We start from the raw sequence: 20,927 nt of genomic DNA, 5'->3' as shown, positions 1-20,927 counted from the left end.
AGGAAAAAAATTAACCCTTCATTCTCTTCATTCATCTACTCTGCCATCCGCGTGGTACCTTTATTCTGATTGGTCTCCACAGCTGCCTCTGGCTGCTTGCCTGTGAGAGAGCGAGAGAGCAAGAGAGAGAGAGCAGGAGAGACAGAGAAAGAGAGAACGCAAGAAAGAGAAGGAGAACAAGGGAATAAAAAGCAACAGGCAGAGACAGAATGAGAGACAGGGCACACAATGTTCTTGAAGGGGGAAATGAGAGCGCACACACATCTATGAAAATAGACTCACAAACGCAAACATATGACACACAAATGCACACAACACAATTCACCATAAAAAGCAAACTGGGCCAATCTGTCTTTTTACAGTCTTAGCAGTCTGAAGTCATTTCTACTGTAGAGTACGACGGGTTTTGTGGAACTACAGTGGATAGAAAGTGCTGTAGATTACATACCATTGGTGATGCTGCTGTGTTTGGCCAGAGTAGTGGGTGAATAACTACTGTCGTCTGATTGGATAGTGAAACAAGGGGATAATATGGGTCGAAAGAGGGGAATTTTTAGGATCAGGTGGAAGTTGAGGTAGGGAAAAAGAGAAACCGAAACAATGGCAATTATATGGTATTAACTATATAGGGGAAATAAAAAAGTTCAACCTGATCTCACAGGAATCCGTATCTATTTTACGAGGTGGCTAATTCGTATGAATTTGTACAGTACAACGTGTGTGGTATGAAATCGCACAATTATTAGAAAAAGCCACACTGAAGCCCTTCTCCTAACCCCACTTCTAAACCTAAAGTCACTGACACGAAATCATATTATACTAAAACGTTTGAATTAGATCATGCAAATTCCTATGAAACTAGCCACCTTGTGAAAAGTTGCTGTGAGATTGTGTTGAAAACTTGCATGTAAGTAGTTGACAATTTCAAGCAGTGTGACAGCTTTTTAACATTTAACAAACTTTAAAAAAAATGTCTAATATATATTACAGAAAAAGAGTGCAGAGTGCTAGAGAGACACTTATACATTAGTATTATTATTATACAAAAAATGCAGTGTCTGAATCAAGTCAGAATAAGAAGTATTCAAAAGAGACTTGTATTTCTAAGTCTACATGTAAACATAGATAAAACATTGATATAAAATATTTATTTAATATTAAAGATTATTAATCGTTTTAAAGATTAATTTGTGAGATTATATGTTAGTTAAATGAAGTGCAAAGTTGATAGCACTTAAAATATACACATTTTACATTCATACTCATTTACACCTTAAGTCTTGATCAAAATACTGAAAAACTACTCATGGCCCTTTTATTTGTCAACTACTCAGATGCATTTAATAAAAGTACATATTAATGTATGGGTATTTTACAAATACATGTTGCGCAAAATATAACAAACCACATCTGATTGACACGAAACGATCAAATCCTCACTGTGAGGCAGTTCAAGTCTGTTCAGTGGCTGATGATGACATATACAAAGCGATTCAGCGGACAGTAACAAAACATGGCGACACTTCATCCTTCATCCACCCACATCCAACCTTTACTCTCTCTCTCTCTGTTTCTCTCTTTCGTTCCCTTTCTCTGAATAATTAATCAGCCTCCTCCAATATAAATCCTAATCCTTCTCCATTCCTCTCTCTCCAGACCTCTCCCTGCAGGTTTAATCACCCATGACACGGTCCATAAAGTTTCTAGGAATGAAGCTTGTATCTTACTGTACGTTTGTCTGACCATTCATAAATATTCCTGCAGCTCTTCCATTCATATCAAACCCATCTTTCTCTTATGTAAGGTTCTCCCACCCCCTCTCTTTTTTACCAAAGTGTTAGCGTGCGTGTATTCTCAAGACTCATCCTACACTAGATTCTGCCATGGTGGTATGTGTGTGTGTGTGTGTGTGTGTGTGTGCGTGCGTGCGTGCGTGCGTGCGTGTGTGTGTGTGCGTGTGTGTGTGTGTGTGCGTGCGTGTGTGTGTATGTGTATGTGTATGTGTGTGTTGGTTGCTTGCTGATGTTCTTCATTCTCGCACACTCACCTTTCTTCTCTTTCTTTTCCTCCTCCCCTTCTCCAGCTCCCAGAAGAGTGAATATGATGCCACTCTGAGAGTTCACTCCAACCGCGGTTACCAGCATCCTCCCTGAGCCCTCCATCACATGGGTACCTGAGAAAGACAGAGAGATACAGATGGGAAAAAAACGAGTCGATACAATTTAGACATTGCAAAATAAAATAACATTACTTGTTTTTTATTTTTATCTTGGTTTTAATAAAAATATTTGAACGCCCTTAAAACAATCACATAAGATTAAGAGTAATGAACGCATGACAAATAAAATTTATTCAAGATTTATGCTTTAAAAATGCATAAAAATGCTCATTACTATTATTTGATTGATCTTTTTTAATGATCTTTAAATCATAGATCAAATGTTTTTTTTGCATTTAACTGTTCAGGGGAGCCAGGCAATACACACTTATAAAAATGCTGACTGAAACACACCCGTTCTAAACCCCAAATCAGAAAATATTAAAAATTCAAAAGACACAGACAGCGTGAGCACATGAGTTATGGCAAACAATAAATATTCACAAACACAGACAAACCGGTCTGCTACAGTTCACCATTAGCATATGACTTACAAAGACACACAACAGTAGCCCCCATGCATCATCTTCACAACAGCATTATTGGGATATTATTCAATAATATCATCAGTAGAGCAGGACAGTCTCATAAAGAGAGTGGAGTCATCATTCCAAGTGTCTAAGAATAGCAGAGAGGAAGGGTGAGGGCATGCACCAGTGCTCACAGCAGGAAACAGACATCCACAGATCTAATTAACAACATCTGGATGCCACTGCAGCATCTCAGTTATTCTGACACACGAGATTTGTGCATTTGACTGACGGCTGAAGTGCAAAGAATACAAAATCTTCAGACACATGGTTGACCGTTTTGAAAACATTGTCTAGAATGATGAGCAATGGCCATCAGCCTATCCACAGTGATTGTATTCAGTGAATAATCTTTAACACTGTGGGTTTTTTTTGCTAAGATGACAATTTATAAGATCTTGAAGGTGTGGTTTCAAACAATTCGCCAACTTTCATTAAGCAATCACACTTTAAAACCCCACCCCTCAAACTGTCAGGACACCTGATGAACGTACAAAGTAATTGACAGGGGGAAAGGAATTCGACTTGGCTTGATTTCTGTCAAAAAAGGAAACTCTTTCCAATTTTTTATATGTTAATTATATTTGTTACTGTTTTAAATAATTACTGCTTTTTCTTATTCATACCGTATATTGTTTATTTATATGTCTTCATTACCTTATACCCTGTCTTTCTAAAAATGAATGGGCAAAATAAAATTGAATTGTACCAAAGTACAGATGACAATAAAGATCTTGAATCTAGAAGGGAGATTTTATAAAATGATACTATAAAGTTGAATAACTTTTACACCACTAGCTCCACCAAATAGATTTTTTCAATATGAGATAAACAAAAAGAGATTCAGAAATCTGCTGAAACCTCTAAGATATTATTTATTTATGTGGGTAGTTGACAAATAAACTGTAAATTTTTCCTATGGTGTGATAGCAAAAATTAAGAAAAAAAAAGATAAAGACAAATCTGTCTTATGATAGTTTATGCTGTAAATATATTTTTCTATATGTTTGCTGTCACACCATAGGACACATGTATGGTATTTTTGTCAACTACCCATCTGTATGCATTTGAAACTTTTTTATTTAACCTTTCATTCCTTTTTTATTTCATTTCATATTTTTTTATTTCCCATCTACAAAATGAGGAACAAAATTACAATTGTTTTTGTGAGAGTTGCTGCAAATTTTGTTTTAAAGTATGTGCACTAAAGTTCCCATGCACACTTACCAGAGAGAAGCATGGGGTCCTTGTCGGCTGACTTTCGAACATGGTCTGATTCACCGGTCAAGGAGCTTTCGTCTATCTTCAGGTCATTTGCCTGAATCAGGACCCCATCGGCAGGTAGAAGGTCCCCTGAGAACAAATACAAATTAGGACAAGCTCACAAACAGAATGATCTCATCTAGGGCATCATTAATATCCCAAAAAGCATTCACTCTATTCTACCAATAATGCAATAATAATACACAGCGTACATGATCAACAAATGAGTCTGGATCCTGATTTCTGCAAATGTGACCAATAATCCAAAAATATCCCTGTGTTAATCCACAATTTGCTCATTTTAGATGAGTTGAGCCTAATCTCAGCATTCATTTGATTCTCTGACATCAAATTGGAACTCGACAGGAACTGACCATATTTGACTTGGGCCATGTCCCCAACCACCATCTCAGCCACGGGGATCTGGATGACGTTGCCATTGCGCACTACGGCGAACCGCTGTTCCAGCTCGATGCGGCTCTGTAGCCCCCGAAACTGTTTCTCTTTACTCCAGTCGTTGAAAGCGGTCACCAACACTACACATATGACAGACAGCAGGATGGCCGCACCTTCGATCCACCCGGCCTCCGCCTCCCCCTCTTCTTCGATTCCTCCCGACACATTTCCACAGGCTGTAGGGTTAAAGGTCATTATTACACGGCGCTCTGGAAGACTTTATTGATTGGATAAAGGCTGGCTGGACATTGTTTTTATACATCATGACAATCAAAAATTTTAAGCACTTTAAATATATTTAAAGCTACTCAAAGAATTGTTCCGTTTAATTCACCGCTAATAGACTCCTCCCCATTTTTTCTCTAATCCTGCATTCCTGCCTGACGTCCTCTTTTCTCACTCCATTTTCTCACCTTTCACTCCCACACTCCCTTGATTCATTTCTTTCTCTCCGCCCTCCCACTCTTCAACCATTATTCCCTCCTCCCTCTACCCACACCATCCCTTTAAATCCCTTCCTCGATTTTCTCACTGTAACGTTGTTTAGGTTCATTTCTTCCTCTTTGCTACAGCTCTCTCCCGTCTTACCCTCTCCCTCGTGTCCGGGTGGCTGATAGAAGGACAGACCGAGAGAGATGATGGCTGCAATCTCCAGAATGATGAGAGTAACGTCTTGTAATGCCTCCCATACCAGTTGAAGGAAGGTCTTGGCCTTTTTCGGTGGTATGAAGTTTTGTCCAAATGTCTGTCTGCGCTTTTCCAGATCTGCTGGGTTATCTGACAAACCTGAAATGGACATGAAAAGGTTAGACGCCATACTGTAACTACACATTCTTTAAGGATGGGGGAAAAAAATGTAACAGGCAAAGTACAGTGGGGCCCAAAAGTCATGTAAATGCTAAACTTTTACAGTATTTATTAGACAAAATTATTTTGCAAAAAGGCAAACTACACTGTAAAAAATCCTGTAAAAAAATGAAATTTTCTACGCTACAAAAATTCTGTAAAATATTTTTTTCACGCAATTACTTTTTTCATGTTTTTTCTTGTAAATCTGTAGTCTTTTTCTGTAATTGGACAGTTTTTACCGTATTAAAATTCTGTAAAATTACAGTTTTTATACATTTTACGTGAAAAATCTGTTGATAGCTATTCTCCTAGGCCTTAAAGTAACTTTTATATTATTTACGTGCCAAGCCTCCTTAAATTCTTCCCAACACTGAACTTCAGTTTCTAAATGCAACACAAATACTAAATCTTTAAAACATTTTTAATAATACATTTGAATAGAAAAGCAAAGATTTTAGTTTACCAAATGTATTTAAATATTTATTTCAACATAATATAGCATGGAGGGATTTAACAAACATAAAATTGAGATTATTCACTGCACACTGCCTTTGAAGAAACTGAAGATGGCAGATTTTTGCGGGGACCTCTTTGCACTCAAAACTTTCTAAAGTACCTGCTTAAACACATGTTCACAACTGAAACAGGCCTTGGTGTATTTTGAAAACTATTCAAGGTGAAACATTGCTAATGCTTATGACGTAATCCGGATTTTAAAATGCATCTCTAATGTATTTTGGCAAAAGACATTATTTGACCAAACCAATACTTTTTGTCACGTAAAAGGGCATCTAAATTAAGAAAATGTGTCAAGTTCATAGATTCCTACTGTGAAACAGTAGTCGCACTAAAACACACAATGTTAAGCTTTAAAAACTCTATGGAACTAAATGAAACCTTTAATAGTCACTCCTTTCTCTTATTAACACCCAATATTCAAATAAATCTAATACATTTTATTAATCTTGCAATTCTAAACATATTCAAGACAACAGTAAGGATCACAACAAGACAACTAACACAACACATTTTACACAATATAATAATAATAAATAATTAATAATAATTCGTTACATTTATATAGCGCTTTCTGGACACTCAAAGCACTTTACATGGAAGGGGGAATCTCCTCAACCACCACCAATGTGCAGCATCCACCTGGATGATGCGACGGCAGCCATATTGCGCCAGAACGCCCACCACACACCAGCTTATTGGTGGAGAGGAGACAATGAAGCCAGTTTGTACATATGGGGATGATTAGGAGGCTGTGATGTATAGAGGCGAATGGGCGAATTTGGCCAGGATGCCGGGGTTACACCCCTACTCTTATTCGAAGGACATACTGGGATTTTTAATGACCACAGAGAGTCAGGACCTCGGTTTAACATCTCATCTGAAGGACGTGCTTTTTGACCAATATAACTGGCAATAATGAACTATAATTACACAACAGTCAGCTAGAATCTAATGCGTAGATTTAGCATAACGGCACTGAAACATTTCACTGCATACTAGAAGATTTTGTTGCAATTGTTTGCTTGTCACCCCACTTTACTCGTTTGTTGCTTGGTGACACACAAAACTGTTTTCACTGATCAAGATCAAATTAACTGGCTTGATTTATGTATGAAGTTACTGAATTAAACTTGGTGGTTATATTAAACAAATGTCAATACTGTCAATTAAATATAAAGCACAACAGCACCTTTGCTTGTATGATATTTCTTGAATGCTTCGTTCAGTTAAAGCAGACTGGTCCAAAGCAATAGGAGGCATAAATCTGATTTACAGAACGTAAATAATTAATTGCATGTTTCTGCTTGTTTCAAAGACCTCCTACATGAAATAAGAGACCGGGGCAAGCCAGGGAGGGCAAAAAGAAACCAATATGAAGATATAAAGCACGATGACACACACTGGCTTTAATGAGCGCCCTACCACCACAGTCATCTACGTCTTTCAATGTTGAGTCTTTCTCTAACTCTCTCTTCCACTCTTTCATAGATTTGTGCAGTTTCCATGGCAATGAAGACATCAAGCACAAATGGTGCCGTTCTTCAACTTCCTGTCTTCAGGCACCTTTTCGCCCAGCTACAGATGATGTCATTGATTCAGAGCTGTCCGCGCGAGCCTCATAATAGATTTTTCATTGGTCTGCTTTTGCAGACAGCTAGTTCTTTCAGAGTCCGAGAGAAAATTCATGATGTTTTTAGTCAGTGTTGAAGTCAGAAGAGTCACTCCGAGTGAGATCCAGCGCTACAGCACAGCTGAATATGGCACTATTGACGTCAGCCCGCGAGCGTGTTGGTGTGCATCAGGGACGAATAAGGACATGAAAAACCAAACGGAAAATACTTTAAGTGGACATGGAGGAATATATAGACTGCCATGTATGACTTGTATGAGTCAGAGCATCAGACCGGCACCTGAGGGTCTTACACAGAACACACTCACTCCATACCCCCCGCACGCAGAAATAAACCGTACTATTACCATTACTGAGTGCACGATAATACAACACTCTAGATGAGAAGTGGATATGTGAATGAAAGTGAACAAGGGAGAGAGAGAGACAGAGAGGAAATAGATGACAGAAAAGTGGGTGAAATTGTACAGCAAAGGATGCTGCAAGCAGGACTTTATCCCATGATGCACAGCGCTTTGTTTTTAACGTCCAGTGTGAATAATAAACAGTAAGGGAAATACGTTTTGTTTATTCACTTTCTTGATAAATATGATTAAGGCTAAAGGGATGGATTACCTCAAAAAGAACATTCTTTCATCGCGTATTCACCCTCAAGTCATTTCAAACCTGTATGACTTTCTTTCTTCTGCAGAACACAAAAGAAGATATTTTGAAGAATGTTGGTAACCAAACAACATTGTCCCCCATTGACTTCCATTGTATGAACACGAACCCCTGAGACATTTCTCAAAATATCTTCTTTTGGGCTCCACAGAAGAGTCACATGACTCTTGAACGGCATGAGGGTGGATAAATAGTGACAGATTTTTATATTTTTGGTAAACTATCCCTTTAAGGCTGTTGGATAAAAAATGCTAATGTAACTGGACAGCAGTCACTGAATCAAACATGCAATAAGACTGCAGTCATGCAATATCCCTTATTTTAATTCAACATACTGTAAATTTGTAAAAACTTTGTTTTTAAAAAATCTACGGTAAAATTCCATTTCTTGTATGAACATAACCCATGACAGGCACTACAAGTAAAAAGGTCATGCAACCTGAGGAAAGGGTTAAAATAAAACTGCTGACTAGCAATACGCATCTTCTCTCTTAAAAGACTCTCTTGCTTTTCAAACACCCCCCCCCCCTCAGTCTTCATCTCCCCTTGGTGTGTCCTTGACAATGCGGCAAGCTGCACTACAATTCCCTCTCTCTCCCCATTCTTTCCTAGCCTCTCTCTCTCATTCTCAATCTCTCCACCCCCACTGCTTTGAGATGTCCTGCAGCAGGTATCTGTGTATGTTCAGCCTGATAGATTGATACATCCACGCCCTGCTCTGAAAATAGTGTTTGTAGCAGCGGGGCTGAGAGAAATGTGTGGTCCGCTTGCTGAAGAAGACGATGCACTAATAGACCTCCATTTTCATGGCCTCATCTTCACAGTGTCAGCCTTATTCACTGTCACTTCTCCTCTCCAACCCCTCTGGTCTCCTCTCCCTTGTGTCTGCTTTGTCATGACCATGTAACAAAATTAGTTCGGCTTCTACTTGCACTTGGAGGAAAACTTATTGCAGGAGTATTAGCATCAGGAGCATCAGGTTTTATCACCTGTCAGCGGCTCTGATTGATGTTAGCTATTATCTCCATACATAAAGGCAATAAGAAAGCATTCATGTTTTCCAAATCGTGACACTGGTGGAGGGTTAAAGGTTTCAAATTGCTATTTTAATCAGTTGTTTTAGCTGTAACTCTTGTAAGAGCTTTACAGATGATATTTGATTGAAACATTTAAATGGATAGTCCGCGATTCTGTCATCATTTATTCACCCTCATGTCTTTTTAACCCTGTATGACTTTCTTTCTTCTTCAGAACACAAAAGAAAATATTTTGAAGAATGTTGCTAACCGAACAATGGTAGTACCCATTGACTTCTATTGCATGATGACAGAATTTTCATTTTTTGGTGAACCATCCCTTTAACCTCATACAGTAAGCAACATTCAGGTGGTATTAGCTTTCCACAGACTTACTGTATATCGTCGCTGTCAGGCGGAAACCTCCTATGTCCAAATTTGGTCAATTTCATATTTTTTCACAAATCGATGCTATTGGTCAGTCCCAATGTGGGTCTGTTATTTTTACAAATTATTAACCAATCTAAAGTGTTAAAAATAGCTTGAGAGCAAATCTCTTAACTCCATTGGACACTTCAACTGTCTGTGAAGTCTCGTAACTCCACCTCTTCTTCACTCCGCGGGAGCTTCTCGGCATTACGTCTCCTTATTGAAAGTTTTTTTAGACAATAACGAGTGAAAATAGTTAGGTTAGATACATTTGAGTAGGTCTGTTTTGTTAAAAATCGATAGCTGTAATGCTTCGGTGCAGAAGGAAACCCATGAGCCACGAAGGTAAGTTTGCGAGCAGATTCGGCTAATTTCCGCCTGTTAGACATCCTAGTCAGCTCATCGTTTTTTGTATTACATCACTTATAGTTCTTAAACCTTTAAAATAGAGTTTAGGAAGATGTATGTAACCACAGTCGTTAGCTTTGGTTAACTATTGAAGCCTTTTCTCTTGTCAAGAGGTTCAACGCGACCGCCGACTTTATTTGCGTGCAGATTAATTTCCGCCTATATTAGACAGCCTGTTTAACTTTTATTTTGGTATTTCATCACTCATAGCTCTAACGTTTAAAATAGAGTTTAGGAAGATGTATGTAACCACAATCGTTAGCTTTCATTAGCTCTTAAAGCCTCGTCTCTTGTCAAAAGACTCAATGCGACCGCAGACTTTGATGAACACTGCTGGCAGCAGCGACGTCTGTGTCCGTACCATTCTTATCAATGACAGCGCAATCGTATCTCCCTGCTCCCAAGTTATAAACCTCGTATCTCCGATTAAACATGGTTTGGGGGAAATGTTGTGTTAATGTTGGTACACAACAGTATATGATAGCAATATAAGGTATAATACCAACTTTAATGATACAATGTTTAATAACTCAAAAAATATGCCGTTTTTTTAACTTCCTGAAAAATAATGGTTTTGGAGATACGAGGATTCCGCCCGACAGCGACGATATGATAAAAAATGTGATACAATTATGAAATTTTGAAATGAAATTAAAGTGATATAACTGACACGGTTAGTACAGTGATGTTCTAAACAGTCTGTGATTGTACCGATTCGGATTGATTTAATGTTGGTTTACGTCAGATGGAATGCCACCAGCGCATCAGGCAGCGCAATGGGAAACTAGCTTTTGTTACATTATCAAGCAAAGGTCGCAAAGCACATCTGTGAAACACAAACTAATCTGCGTTCTAAAAATAAAACAGAACTATTAAACAGGGCCATGCATTCTAAAATGAAGATAATATTTTGTGTAGCTGTTGAAAGCTTGCATCCATCCATGTCCACTTATATGCCACTTTCTAGTTTCATTTTAGATCTGAAACAAACTCTCCACAAGTGTTTAAACGCTCCCAGCTTGGCAGGCTTGATATAACGAGCCACTGCATTCTGAAATATGTTAGAAACATAATTCATAACTCAACACAAGCAACTTGCACTCTCCGCAAGTTGTAGCAAGCATCAGCATAACCTGTCATTTACTACTGTCATAACTGAAAAAAAAACCAAATCTACACCTGCAATTTATTAATAACTAGTTAAAGGTCCAATGTGTAATTTTTTGGAGGATCTATTGACAGAAATGCAATATAATATACATAACTATGTCTTCAGAGGTGTATAAAGACCTTACAATACGTTATCTCCTTCAGCAAAGAAGCGAAAACGTGACAACATCTTAGTCCTCTGTCAGCCGCTGTAGTGCTTCGAAAGGGAGGGATGAGTGGTGGAGTGAGCCATTGGGAGCAACTCGCAACCTCACCGCTAGATGCTGCTAAAATTCATAGACTGGACCTTTAATAATAAAAAATGATAATTGATAATTACACAATTTGAAGGTTAATTGTGAACAAAGGTTTGTACAGCCCAGCCTGTTGATTTTGGTACAACAGCATCAAAGCACCATTCACGTCTGCATTTGAGTACTTTCCTTGACTACATTACACTACACTTCCAAAAGTACTCAAAATCAACACAATTCAATTTGAGCATTATGGACTTTATCTGTTTCTCGCGACTGAGCATCTCCGCTGCTATCTGAATTTAAATCTAGAGTCATCATTGTGTCATTACAGCAACGCATTCAATTACGTCCCAGAAGAGAATGGGTAGATATGCCAAGATTTGTGGTGGCTGCAGACCACGGGGACATTTAAAGTCCCTGATTCCAGTGAGTGAGTCTCTCCAACACTGTTTACCCAGTAACCCCTCTCTCTACACCCACCTCAGCACCGACAGCGCCGTCGCCTAGCAACCCAACACGACGCGTGCACCCAGAGTGGGAAGTTGGCCGAGTGAGACAGAAAGAGGTGGTGGACAAGTAGTGTGAGGAGGAGAGAGTGAAATAGAGAGTGAGAGAGAGAGAGAGAGAGAGAGAGAGAGAGAGAGAGAGACTAAAAAGGATGAAAGGATGATGTTTGGGGGTTACCTGAGAAATTGATCCATTAGAACTTAAAGGGATAAGTAACCTAAAAATGAAAATCCTGTCATAATTTACAAACCATCTTGTCACTTAAAACCTGTATGACTTTCTTTTTTCTGTAAAACACAAATGAAGATATTTTGAAGAATGTTGGTAAATGTGTCACGGTCCCACCGTCTTGTTTATGAGATTCTAGTCGTGTGGTGGGATCGGGACAGAGTTCTTGGGTTTTATGTGGGAAGACCATGAGATGTTTATGCCTCATGTGTTTTTCCAGTGTCTCGTCTCTGTTCCCGCCATCTCGTTTCCTCGTTATCCTTCCCTGAGTGTTTAATGTCCCACACCTGCCCCATGTAATTATCCCTCGTTTGTCTTCCCTATAAATACCCTCGTGTTTCTTTGTCTTGTGCTCGTGAGTTGTACTTCGTCGTGGATGTGTATCGTGTCAGTCAGTGTTCCTGTGTAAAGATCCCAGTCCAGTCTTTGTAAGTGTTGAGTCAAGTTTGTCAAGTTATGTTTAGTCAAGTGTAATGTTAGTTTAGTCCAGTCTAGTTTATTTTTCCTGTCTTGTTTTTTACCCCCTCGTGGGTGTTTTGTTTCTGTTTTGTCTCTTGTTAATAAATATATATTACGTTAACCCCTTCATTGCCATTGCCTGCCTGCATTTGGGTTCTTGCCGCCAAAATCCTGACAGAACTCACGAGCCATCACTGAACCCAGCAGGCAGCATGAGCACCGAGCGGTCCCACGTAGCTCGCCTCCTCTGCGGACTTCGCCAGGGGAACGAGAGCGTGGATGAGTACGTGGACAGATTCCTGGACGTCGCCGAGAATGGCGTCTTCGGGGAGGAGGAGCTCGCGGTGCTATTGAACTCCGGTCTCAGGGACCCACTTTCGCGGGCGGAGATGAGGGCGTTGAGACCGTTGGACTTCGACGCCGTGTGGCTGACCGCCGCGGAACGATCGGAGTCCACGGCCTCAGCAATTACCAGCTACCCATCTCCGCTGGTCACGATTCCTGAGCATGGTTCCCTGCAGATCGGGGTTGTGGGCACCTCCACTCCATCCTTCCCACTCTCGGCAGCCTCTCCACCATCCACCAGCCTCGTTGGCAAGCGGGGGAGGCGAGCATCCTGGGAGTCCACCTCCGAGGAGTCCCAGCCGGAACCAGCCATGCCTCCTACATCCTTCCTTCAGCCGACCTCCAGGCGGGTGGCTCGGCTGAAGAAAAAGAGGCAGCGGCGGGCAGCGCGGCTCCACCTGCCAGCCGGTGCAGCCGGCGTCCAGTCCGGTGCAGCCGCGTCCAGTCAGCGGCTCCAGCCGGTGCAGCCGGCGTCCAGTCCGGTGCAGCCGGTCCAGTCCGTGTCCAGTCCGGTGTCCAGTCCGTGTCCAGTCCGGTGTCCAGTCTTGTGTCTAGTCTTGTGTCCAGTCTTGTGTCCAGTCATGTGTCCAGTCCGGTGCCAGCCGGCGCCCAGTCCGGTGATCCAGCCGGCGCCCAGTCCGGTGATCCAGCCGGCGTCCAGTCCGGTGATCCAGCCGGCGTCCAGTCCGGTGATCCAGCCGGCGTCCAGTCCGGTGATCCAGCCGGCGTCCAGTCCGGTGATCCAGTCGAGCGTCCAGTCCGGTGGTCCAGCCGGCGTCCAGTCCGGTGAGCCAGCCGGCGTCCAGTCCGGTGATCCAGCCGGCGTCCAGTCCGGGATCCAGCCGGCGTCCAGTCGGTGGTCCAGCCGGCGTCCAGTCCGGTGATCCAGCCGGCGTCCAGTCCGGTGATCCAGCCGGCGTCCAGTCCGGTGAGGTCCAGCCGGCGTCCAGTCCGGGGTCCAGCCGGCGTCCAGTCCGGGGTCCAGCCGGCGTCCAGTCCGGGGTCCAGCCGGCGTCCAGTCCGGGGTCCAGCCGGCGTCCAGTCCGGTGATCCAGCCGGCGTCCAGTCCGGTGTCCAGCCGGCGTCCAGTCCGGTGATCCAGCCGGCGTCCAGTCCGGTGTCCAGCCGGCCTTCCAGCCGGCGTCAAGCCATGTCCAGCCGGCCTTCCAGCCGGCGTCAAGCCTGCCAGCCGGCCTTCCAGCCGGCGTCAAGCCATGTCCAGCCGGCCTTCCAGCCGGCGTCAAGCCTGTCCAGCCGGCCTTCCAGCCGGCGTCAAGCCATGTCCAGCCGGCCTTCCAGCCGGCGTCAAGCCATGTCCAGCCGGCCTTCCAGCCGGCGTCAAGCCATGTCCAGCCGGCCTTCCAGCCGGCGTCAAGCCTGTCCAGCCGGCCTTCCAGCCGGCGTCAAGCCTGTCCAGCCGGCCTTCCAGCCGGCGTCAAGCCTGTCCAGCCGGCCTTCCAGCCGGCGTCAAGCCATGTCCAGCCGGTCCCTGGGAGACTCCCAGGGCAAAGACTGTTCCCCCCAGGACTTCCTAAGTCCCCCAGGACTCACGCGCCCTCGAGCGCAGCCGGGGACTGGGACTTCTCCCCACCCCCATGGACTGCCCCCTATGGGCTCTGGTTTGGCCCCCCCCCCTCCCATGTTTGTTGTTCTTTTTGTCCCACCCAGTCCCTTTGTTATTTTGTCTTGTCTGCCCTTTTCTGTTCTCCATGTTTGTCTGGTCTTGTCTTTGTCTCAGTCTGTCTTGTCTTGTGTCTACCCCTTGGTGACACCTGGAGGTGCTCATTAAGGGGGCTCTGTCACGGTCCCACCGTCTTGTTTATGAAATTCTAGTCGTGTGGTGGGATCGGGACAGAGTTCTTGGGTTTTATGTGGGAAGACCATGAGATGTTTATGCCTCTCATGTGTTTTTCCAGTGTCTCGTCTCTGTTCCCGCCATCTCGTTTCCTCGTTATCCTTCCCTGAGTGTTTAATGTCCCACACCTGCCCCATGTAATTATCCCTCGTTTGTCTTGCCTTTAAATACCCTCGTGTTTCTTTGTCTTGTGCTCGTGAGTTGTACTTCGTCGTGGATGTGTATCGTGTCAGTCAGTGTTCCTGTGTAAAGATCCCAGTCCAGTCTTTGTAAGTGTTTAGTCTAGTTTGTCAAGTTATGTTTAGTCAAGTGTTATGTTAGTTTAGTCCAGTCTAGTTTATTTTTCCTGTCTTGTTTTTTACCCCCTCGTGGGTGTTTTGTTTCTGTTTTGTCTCTTGTTTAATAAATATATATTACGTTAACCCCTTCATTGCCATTGCCTGCCTGCATTTGGGTTCTTCTCCACGCACCTTGTGACAAAATGAACCACTGCGGTCCCCATCCACCTGCATTGGTTTTGTGTCCATACAATAGAAATCAATGGGTACCGGCGTTGTTTGGTTACCAACATTCTTCAAAATATCTTCTTTTGTGTTGTGCAGAAGAAAGTCATACAGGTTTGAAATGACAAGTGGACGAAGAAATGATGACAGAATTTTCATATTGGGGTGAAAATAATATAAAAGGCAAATTACAGAAAGAGATGGCAGAACATTTTTCTCACCATCACTGGTGGAAGACTTGAGTCTATGGCATAGGCCTTCTACATCTCCAAAGCTCTCCTGAATTTTCTGCAAGGCTTCTGGTCCTCTCAGCTCCATGAGGGTCCGGAGCTCATCCAACGTCACCCCGAAGTCACCAGCATGGTTGGCCTCTGCACTGCCTGCGCGTCGTTTGGGGTAAAACTCCACTGCGCTGTTTGCCATCTCACCCATGGTTGCTGTAGTGGACATCTTGGGTCTTTAGGGCATTCGGTCCACAATACTTTATATAAATTTATCCGCGTCTATACAGCTTCCCTCGTCCAGATCTTCAGAACTCAACGATGTGAGCCCTGCCCAGGTGTCATTTTTACGCTGCAACCAATCCTTTCTCTTCTTCTATGAGCAGGTGTGTCTTCTGCTCTGTGATTGGTTAGTTCAGTGTGGCAGGGCCTCTGGGTTTCTGAGTACACATATGAGGAAAGCTTTTAACCTTCAAAAAGACCACGCCTAATACTCGGTGTCTCTTGTTCTGGGTCAGTCTTTAGGGCTGGAGACAAAAATAAGCCTCCTTTACTCTTTATTTGAGTTCACATTTTTTCGTACGTTCATCATGAAATCATAAATAGTGTTATAAAAAGATTATTGGGAATCAGAAATTTGACAAACATAAATAAATGGTCCAGTGTTTACACTGATAATAATCTTTGTTGAGGCAATAAATAAATTTTACACGTTAACAGCAGAAATTAAACTAAAAGAGCAACTAACACATATTTTGTTCTTTTAACACTTTTATATATTGCTTATCTTTTTTATATACTACTTACCTGATTACATAAAACCTAATACATAAAAGGCTATGAAAATGATTATAAAACTAAACTATTTCACACATGTATAATCAGAAATTAAAAGAGATAACTGTGATTGTTTGAGAATAATTATGCAAGGTTTATATTCTTCTATTGAGAAAACATAGGTCTGAATCATATGTTCATTTTTATAGATTCAGTCAATTTGACTGTGAAATTCAGACTGACCTAAGTTTAAATTGTAAAGTGTGTTCTTGTTTTATAACTAAATAAACAGTCTATGAAAAATCAAATGAACAAAAAACATGTTTGGAGTTGCAGAGATTAGGAGAAACTCAAAATAGGGGTAAAGTCTATTTTTTTTAATTAGTCAACCTTCATTCAAAATTAAAATAATAAATCTGTAAAGAAAACATTTTTGTAGATCGAAAAAGCCATTTTATCAGTAGATTTTAAAAACAAGCCCAATTTTTTTATAAATACACAACTGCATTCTTCTTTTAGTCTATAGTGATGCATTTAAAGTGTAAAAATATTTAATATTTTAATGGGACAATGAAGTGTTTAAGGTCGGTTCAGAACTCGATGACGTGCCAAGGATCAGTAGCAAAAGTTGCATGGACTATTTCGAAAAGGGCAGGGAGGCAAAAGTCATCATAACAAATTGAAATTGGTTCACACAAATCTACAAAACTATTAACTCTTTTTGTTTATAATACAATGCATCTATAAAAAGTTATGTAAATTGCTTGTGTAGTTGTAGAAATGCAGATTTCTTGTAAGCTTTAAAAGATCATTTCACTACTAATAATTCACAATTTAGAATATGGACAAAGCATTAGACAAAAGATCGAAGAAGTCTTAGAGGAGTACATGCTGGGACACAAGGACCACAGTGTTTCCCCGGCAACAGGTCGTTGCTTCACTATATCCACAATCTGTGTGGATTGTTAATGAGATCCCTGAGGTCTGATTTGTGAGGCGAAAGGATGGAAGAACATGAGGATCATCTGGCTGTCAGGAAGGCCCCCTGAGAAACCACGTACCTGAGAGAAGCAACCAAAACAACATCAAGCAGTTCTACGAAACAAAATGTGCACAAGGGAACCGAAACTCCATGTGAGACAAATCTAAACTAATTTGCACGGACTGGCGACCGATTCTCGGAAGAATAAGAGTGTTTAGAGAGAGGAAGTGCATCTGTGTGGGAGGGACGGTAGAGGTAGAGAGGTAGAGAGAGAGAGAGAGAGAGAGAGAGAGAGAGAGAGAGAGAGAGAGATGAAAAGAGGGAGGGAGGAGGGGTGGGGTCAGTGACCTGAGGGATTACTGGCCCAAGGGAATGAGTTACCATGATTCTCCAACACACAAACACTCTATTGTGCCTTGTGTTGTTGCATCAACCCCCCCCAACATAGATACACATACAATAATAATTTGAAATATTTATGTTGATCATTTGTCTGTCTGTGTGTGTGTGTGTGTGTGTGTGTGTGTGTGTGTGTGTGTGTAGCCTACAACAATGGCTCGGTTTGTGAAAATAAAATGCTGCTCGACTTTTACAGGCATTTTACCAATAAAATTTGGCATAAAATACTATAACAGTATTCTTAAAACAAATAGGTTTTCTATTGAATTGTACATTACTGGAGAACAGACTAGTTCATGACAAGTTCGACAATTTAAATTCACATTTTTAATTTACCAGTTAAAACAGGAAAATGTTCCGTATTTTGTATCTGACCAATGAGGGACAACATCCGGGTCGCAAAGCCCCGCCTACTTTATCTTGCGTTCAAATGGTGTGCCATTCTAGATTCTACTAGGTTAGTATATTTCTATGGGCCCAAATGTGCACTGTGCAGTGAGCATACTGACTTAACGAATTTGAGCTTGAACCATCAAGCAGTTTAATTCACGTAGATTCTTTCAATTTGTCCTTTAGTTACACCGGCTCCGAGGTAAGAAACAGTGTGTTTTTAACTATAACCCAATTTTAGTTAACATTGCACATATTTTAATATAGGAAATGTTGTTTTATGTAGTCTTGGGAAGTCGCAGTATCCCTTTTAAATCTGTTATTGCAAGTTTGTAATATATCATGTTAAACATTAAAACGCTATTCCCACATGTTAGTTTTGAGCATGACTCTCATAAAGTGGCAATTACCTTAAATAGGCACGTGACATTGAGGACGAGCTGGTCTGTCGTGCTTTCCATTACGCCCACACATTTTCATACGAGCTGTAATGAGATTAAATATTTGTAGAACAAACTATACGATAACGACATACGTTTCCTTGAAGACACAGCCAGGAAATGTGTGCTTGTGAAACAGGCCGTTAGTACCCATAATACTAGACAAATAATATTGTTTGAGTCTTTTGTATTTATGCGAAAAACGTTTAGACTAGTCGAGTAGGTTTTTGCACGATGAACAGTGAACGACAGCTGCTAATCCAATTACATTAGACCGGAGCTTCTCATGCACATCCTTCAATACACAATGTGCCTGTGCACGTTTGAAAGCTATAACTCTTATATTAGGTTAAAACGTCGAATTATTTTTCATGGTGTATTTAAAAATGCAGATGTTTCCCATTGATGATAGTTTGGGCTAATAATCAACTTTCATCCAGACACATAAAACAAGAGTTAAACCAACCTGCTCACTGTGGGTCACTTGTATTACTGTACACAGGAGGTGATGAGTTTTTATGTGTCTTCCTGTTTATATATGTTTCACAGATAATGATGCCAACACTATATCTTTTCTTATCTAACCCTTCTTTATTTTTCAGAAGCATGTCTATCCTGAAAATACATGCCCGTGAGATTTTTGATTCTAGGGGTAATCCCACTGTGGAGGTGGACCTCTACACAGAAAAAGGTGATTCCCCTGACTTTTCATTTCAACCCAAGTTTCTTTTTAAACTAGAATAAAAGAGACACATGTGAGGATGGTTTGGTGTACTGAATTTAAGCTAAATCAGGTGGCACTGCACAAATATTCCCACCTAATTCTGCTGTTTTTTCATCAGGTCTGTTTCGAGCTGCTGTCCCAAGTGGGGCATCTACTGGAATCCATGAAGCTTTAGAGCTAAGAGACGATGATAAGTCCCGTTACCTGGGCAAAGGTAACTTTACATCTTAAATATACTCTTGATGTTTGTGAAGCAAGATTTATTTACAGACCAATGGCATTTTCTCTCCTCGAATCTCTTTTTCTATTAGACTGGAAAGGTGGACTTATTACATGTAGCCTATTGATTAAATACAGATTCAGCCTTGTGTGAACAGGTACTCCGTGGACAAGTGAAAATTTACTGGAACTAATGTGTTTTCAATTTTATATTTTGATTTGGTGGATCTTAATTTATAGCATAGCATGTGCAAGCCAGTGCCAAATTATTTAATGTGTACATTTGTGCAATGCTTGTCGAGCATGCAAATCACAACAGTGAATGATGCAATGATATTTGATGTGGTATAGTAATATTATTTAATGCACTATGTAGGAATGCATGGAATTATGTAATGCAAATTGAATGTTTTTGGCTTGAATGCTTAAATGCCTACTAAAACAGTTGAACCACGCAAGAAATTGTAGATTTTTTAATACAGGCATGACTCAATATAAAGGTTTAATCATAAAAATGTAGTAGTTATTTAATTCATAGTACATAGATGTAATCATATGTTGTTCATATCTGATGTCTTTTTCTATGCAATCCAGGTGTATCAAAGGCTGTTGAGCATGTGAATCAAACTATTGCACCTGCGCTGATCAGCCAGGTGAGTATTTTAAAATCTGCAGTTAGAAATACTTACTGAAAATTTTAATGGTTGGTAATGATTGTCTGTTTTTCGCTTTCTTTGCTCTGCCGCATAGGGAATCACTGTAGTTGAGCAAGAGAATATTGACCAGTTCATGCTGGAATTGGATGGAACTGAAAACAAGTGTAATTCATAATATTTCTCTGTTTACACATTTAACAATAGGAAATGGTATGGACATCACATTAAAATATTTCCTCTTAATGTTTTGCTCAGGCAAACATGTGTTTGAGATATTGTAATGAAAAATGCAGATACACCACAAATTATATGATAAAGATATCATACTTATACCAAGCATACTTGAAATAGTTATGTAGTGTCTATCTTATTATTGTGAAATAATGTTTTTGCTTTTAAACATCAGCTAAATTTGGAGCAAATGCCATCCTGGGTGTGTCCCTGGCTGTGTGCAAGGCTGGAGCGGCAGAAAAAGGTGTTCCTCTCTATCGCCACATCGCTGACCTTGCTGGAAACCCAGAGGTCATCCTGCCTGTCCCGGTGAGGAATTGAGCACATTGATATTTGAAAACGTGCTAAAAAAGTACAGTTACATGTTTAGTTTCTTTGTCTTTATGTGGTAAAATTTTATAGTTATAGTTTTTTCTGTTTNGTGTCCGTACCATTCTTATCAATGACAGCGTAATCTCGTATCTCCCTGCTCCCAAGTTATAAACCTCGTATCTCCGATTAAACATGGTTTGGGGGAAATGTTGTGTTAATGTTGGTACACAACAGTATATGATAGCAATATAAGGTATAATACCAACTTTAATGATACAATGTTTAATAACTCAAAAAATATGCCGTTTTTTTAACTTCCTGAAAAATAATGGTTTTGGAGATACGAGGATTC

General features: G+C 40.9%; 2 protein-coding genes across 7 annotated transcripts in view; one reads left to right on the top strand and one right to left on the bottom strand.

Annotated features, from left to right (window-relative positions):
• The window catches only part of atp2b3b (ATPase plasma membrane Ca2+ transporting 3b), a 43,507-nt gene extending 27,747 nt beyond the window's left edge, over nucleotides 1–15,760 (bottom strand). For 2 of the 6 annotated variants that reach the window (XM_057362995.1, XM_057362998.1), the window contains exons 1-7: nucleotides 15,446–15,760; nucleotides 4,996–5,193; nucleotides 4,326–4,583; nucleotides 3,916–4,041; nucleotides 2,048–2,173; nucleotides 449–502; nucleotides 59–100 (exon numbers count right to left, since the gene is read on the bottom strand). In XM_057362995.1, coding sequence (XP_057218978.1) covers nucleotides 59–100; nucleotides 449–502; nucleotides 2,048–2,173; nucleotides 3,916–4,041; nucleotides 4,326–4,583; nucleotides 4,996–5,193; nucleotides 15,446–15,674 — 1,033 coding nt within the window. In that variant the 5' untranslated portion in view covers nucleotides 15,675–15,760. The remainder of the gene's footprint in view (nucleotides 1–58; nucleotides 101–448; nucleotides 503–2,047; nucleotides 2,174–3,915; nucleotides 4,042–4,325; nucleotides 4,584–4,995; nucleotides 5,194–15,445) is intronic. The other 4 variants (XM_057362996.1, XM_057362999.1, XM_057362997.1 and 1 more) reach the window with 2 other exon arrangements.
• Nucleotides 15,761–18,046: 2,286 nt separating this feature from the next.
• Nucleotides 18,047–20,584, top strand: LOC130545340 (alpha-enolase-like). Its single transcript, XM_057319776.1, has 6 exons — nucleotides 18,047–18,195; nucleotides 19,036–19,124; nucleotides 19,276–19,371; nucleotides 19,971–20,029; nucleotides 20,127–20,196; nucleotides 20,439–20,584. Exons 2-6 carry the CDS (start codon nucleotides 19,040–19,042, stop codon nucleotides 20,582–20,584), a joined length of 456 nt encoding a protein of 151 aa, XP_057175759.1. The 5' UTR covers nucleotides 18,047–18,195; nucleotides 19,036–19,039.
• The last annotated feature ends 343 nt before the right edge of the window (nucleotides 20,585–20,927 follow it).

The sequence above is a fragment of the Triplophysa rosa genome, linkage group LG21 (assembly GCF_024868665.1).
Source record: "Triplophysa rosa linkage group LG21, Trosa_1v2, whole genome shotgun sequence".
NCBI classification, from domain to species: domain Eukaryota; kingdom Metazoa; phylum Chordata; class Actinopteri; order Cypriniformes; family Nemacheilidae; genus Triplophysa; species Triplophysa rosa.
The sequence above is the reverse complement of the archived record's forward strand: the minus strand, read 5'-3'. Positions and strand labels throughout refer to the sequence as shown.

Excerpts from the sequence above, each read along its gene's own strand:
- LOC130545340 (XM_057319776.1), top strand. The coding sequence starts at position 19,040 with ATGTCTATCCTGAAAATACATGCCCGTGAGATTTTTGATTCTAGGGGT. Across the intron at positions 19,372-19,970 it reads GTCCCGTTACCTGGGCAAAG|GTGTATCAAAGGCTGTTGAG; the intron begins GTAACTTTACAT and ends TATGCAATCCAG. Across the intron at positions 20,030-20,126 it reads CACCTGCGCTGATCAGCCAG|GGAATCACTGTAGTTGAGCA; the intron begins GTGAGTATTTTA and ends TCTGCCGCATAG.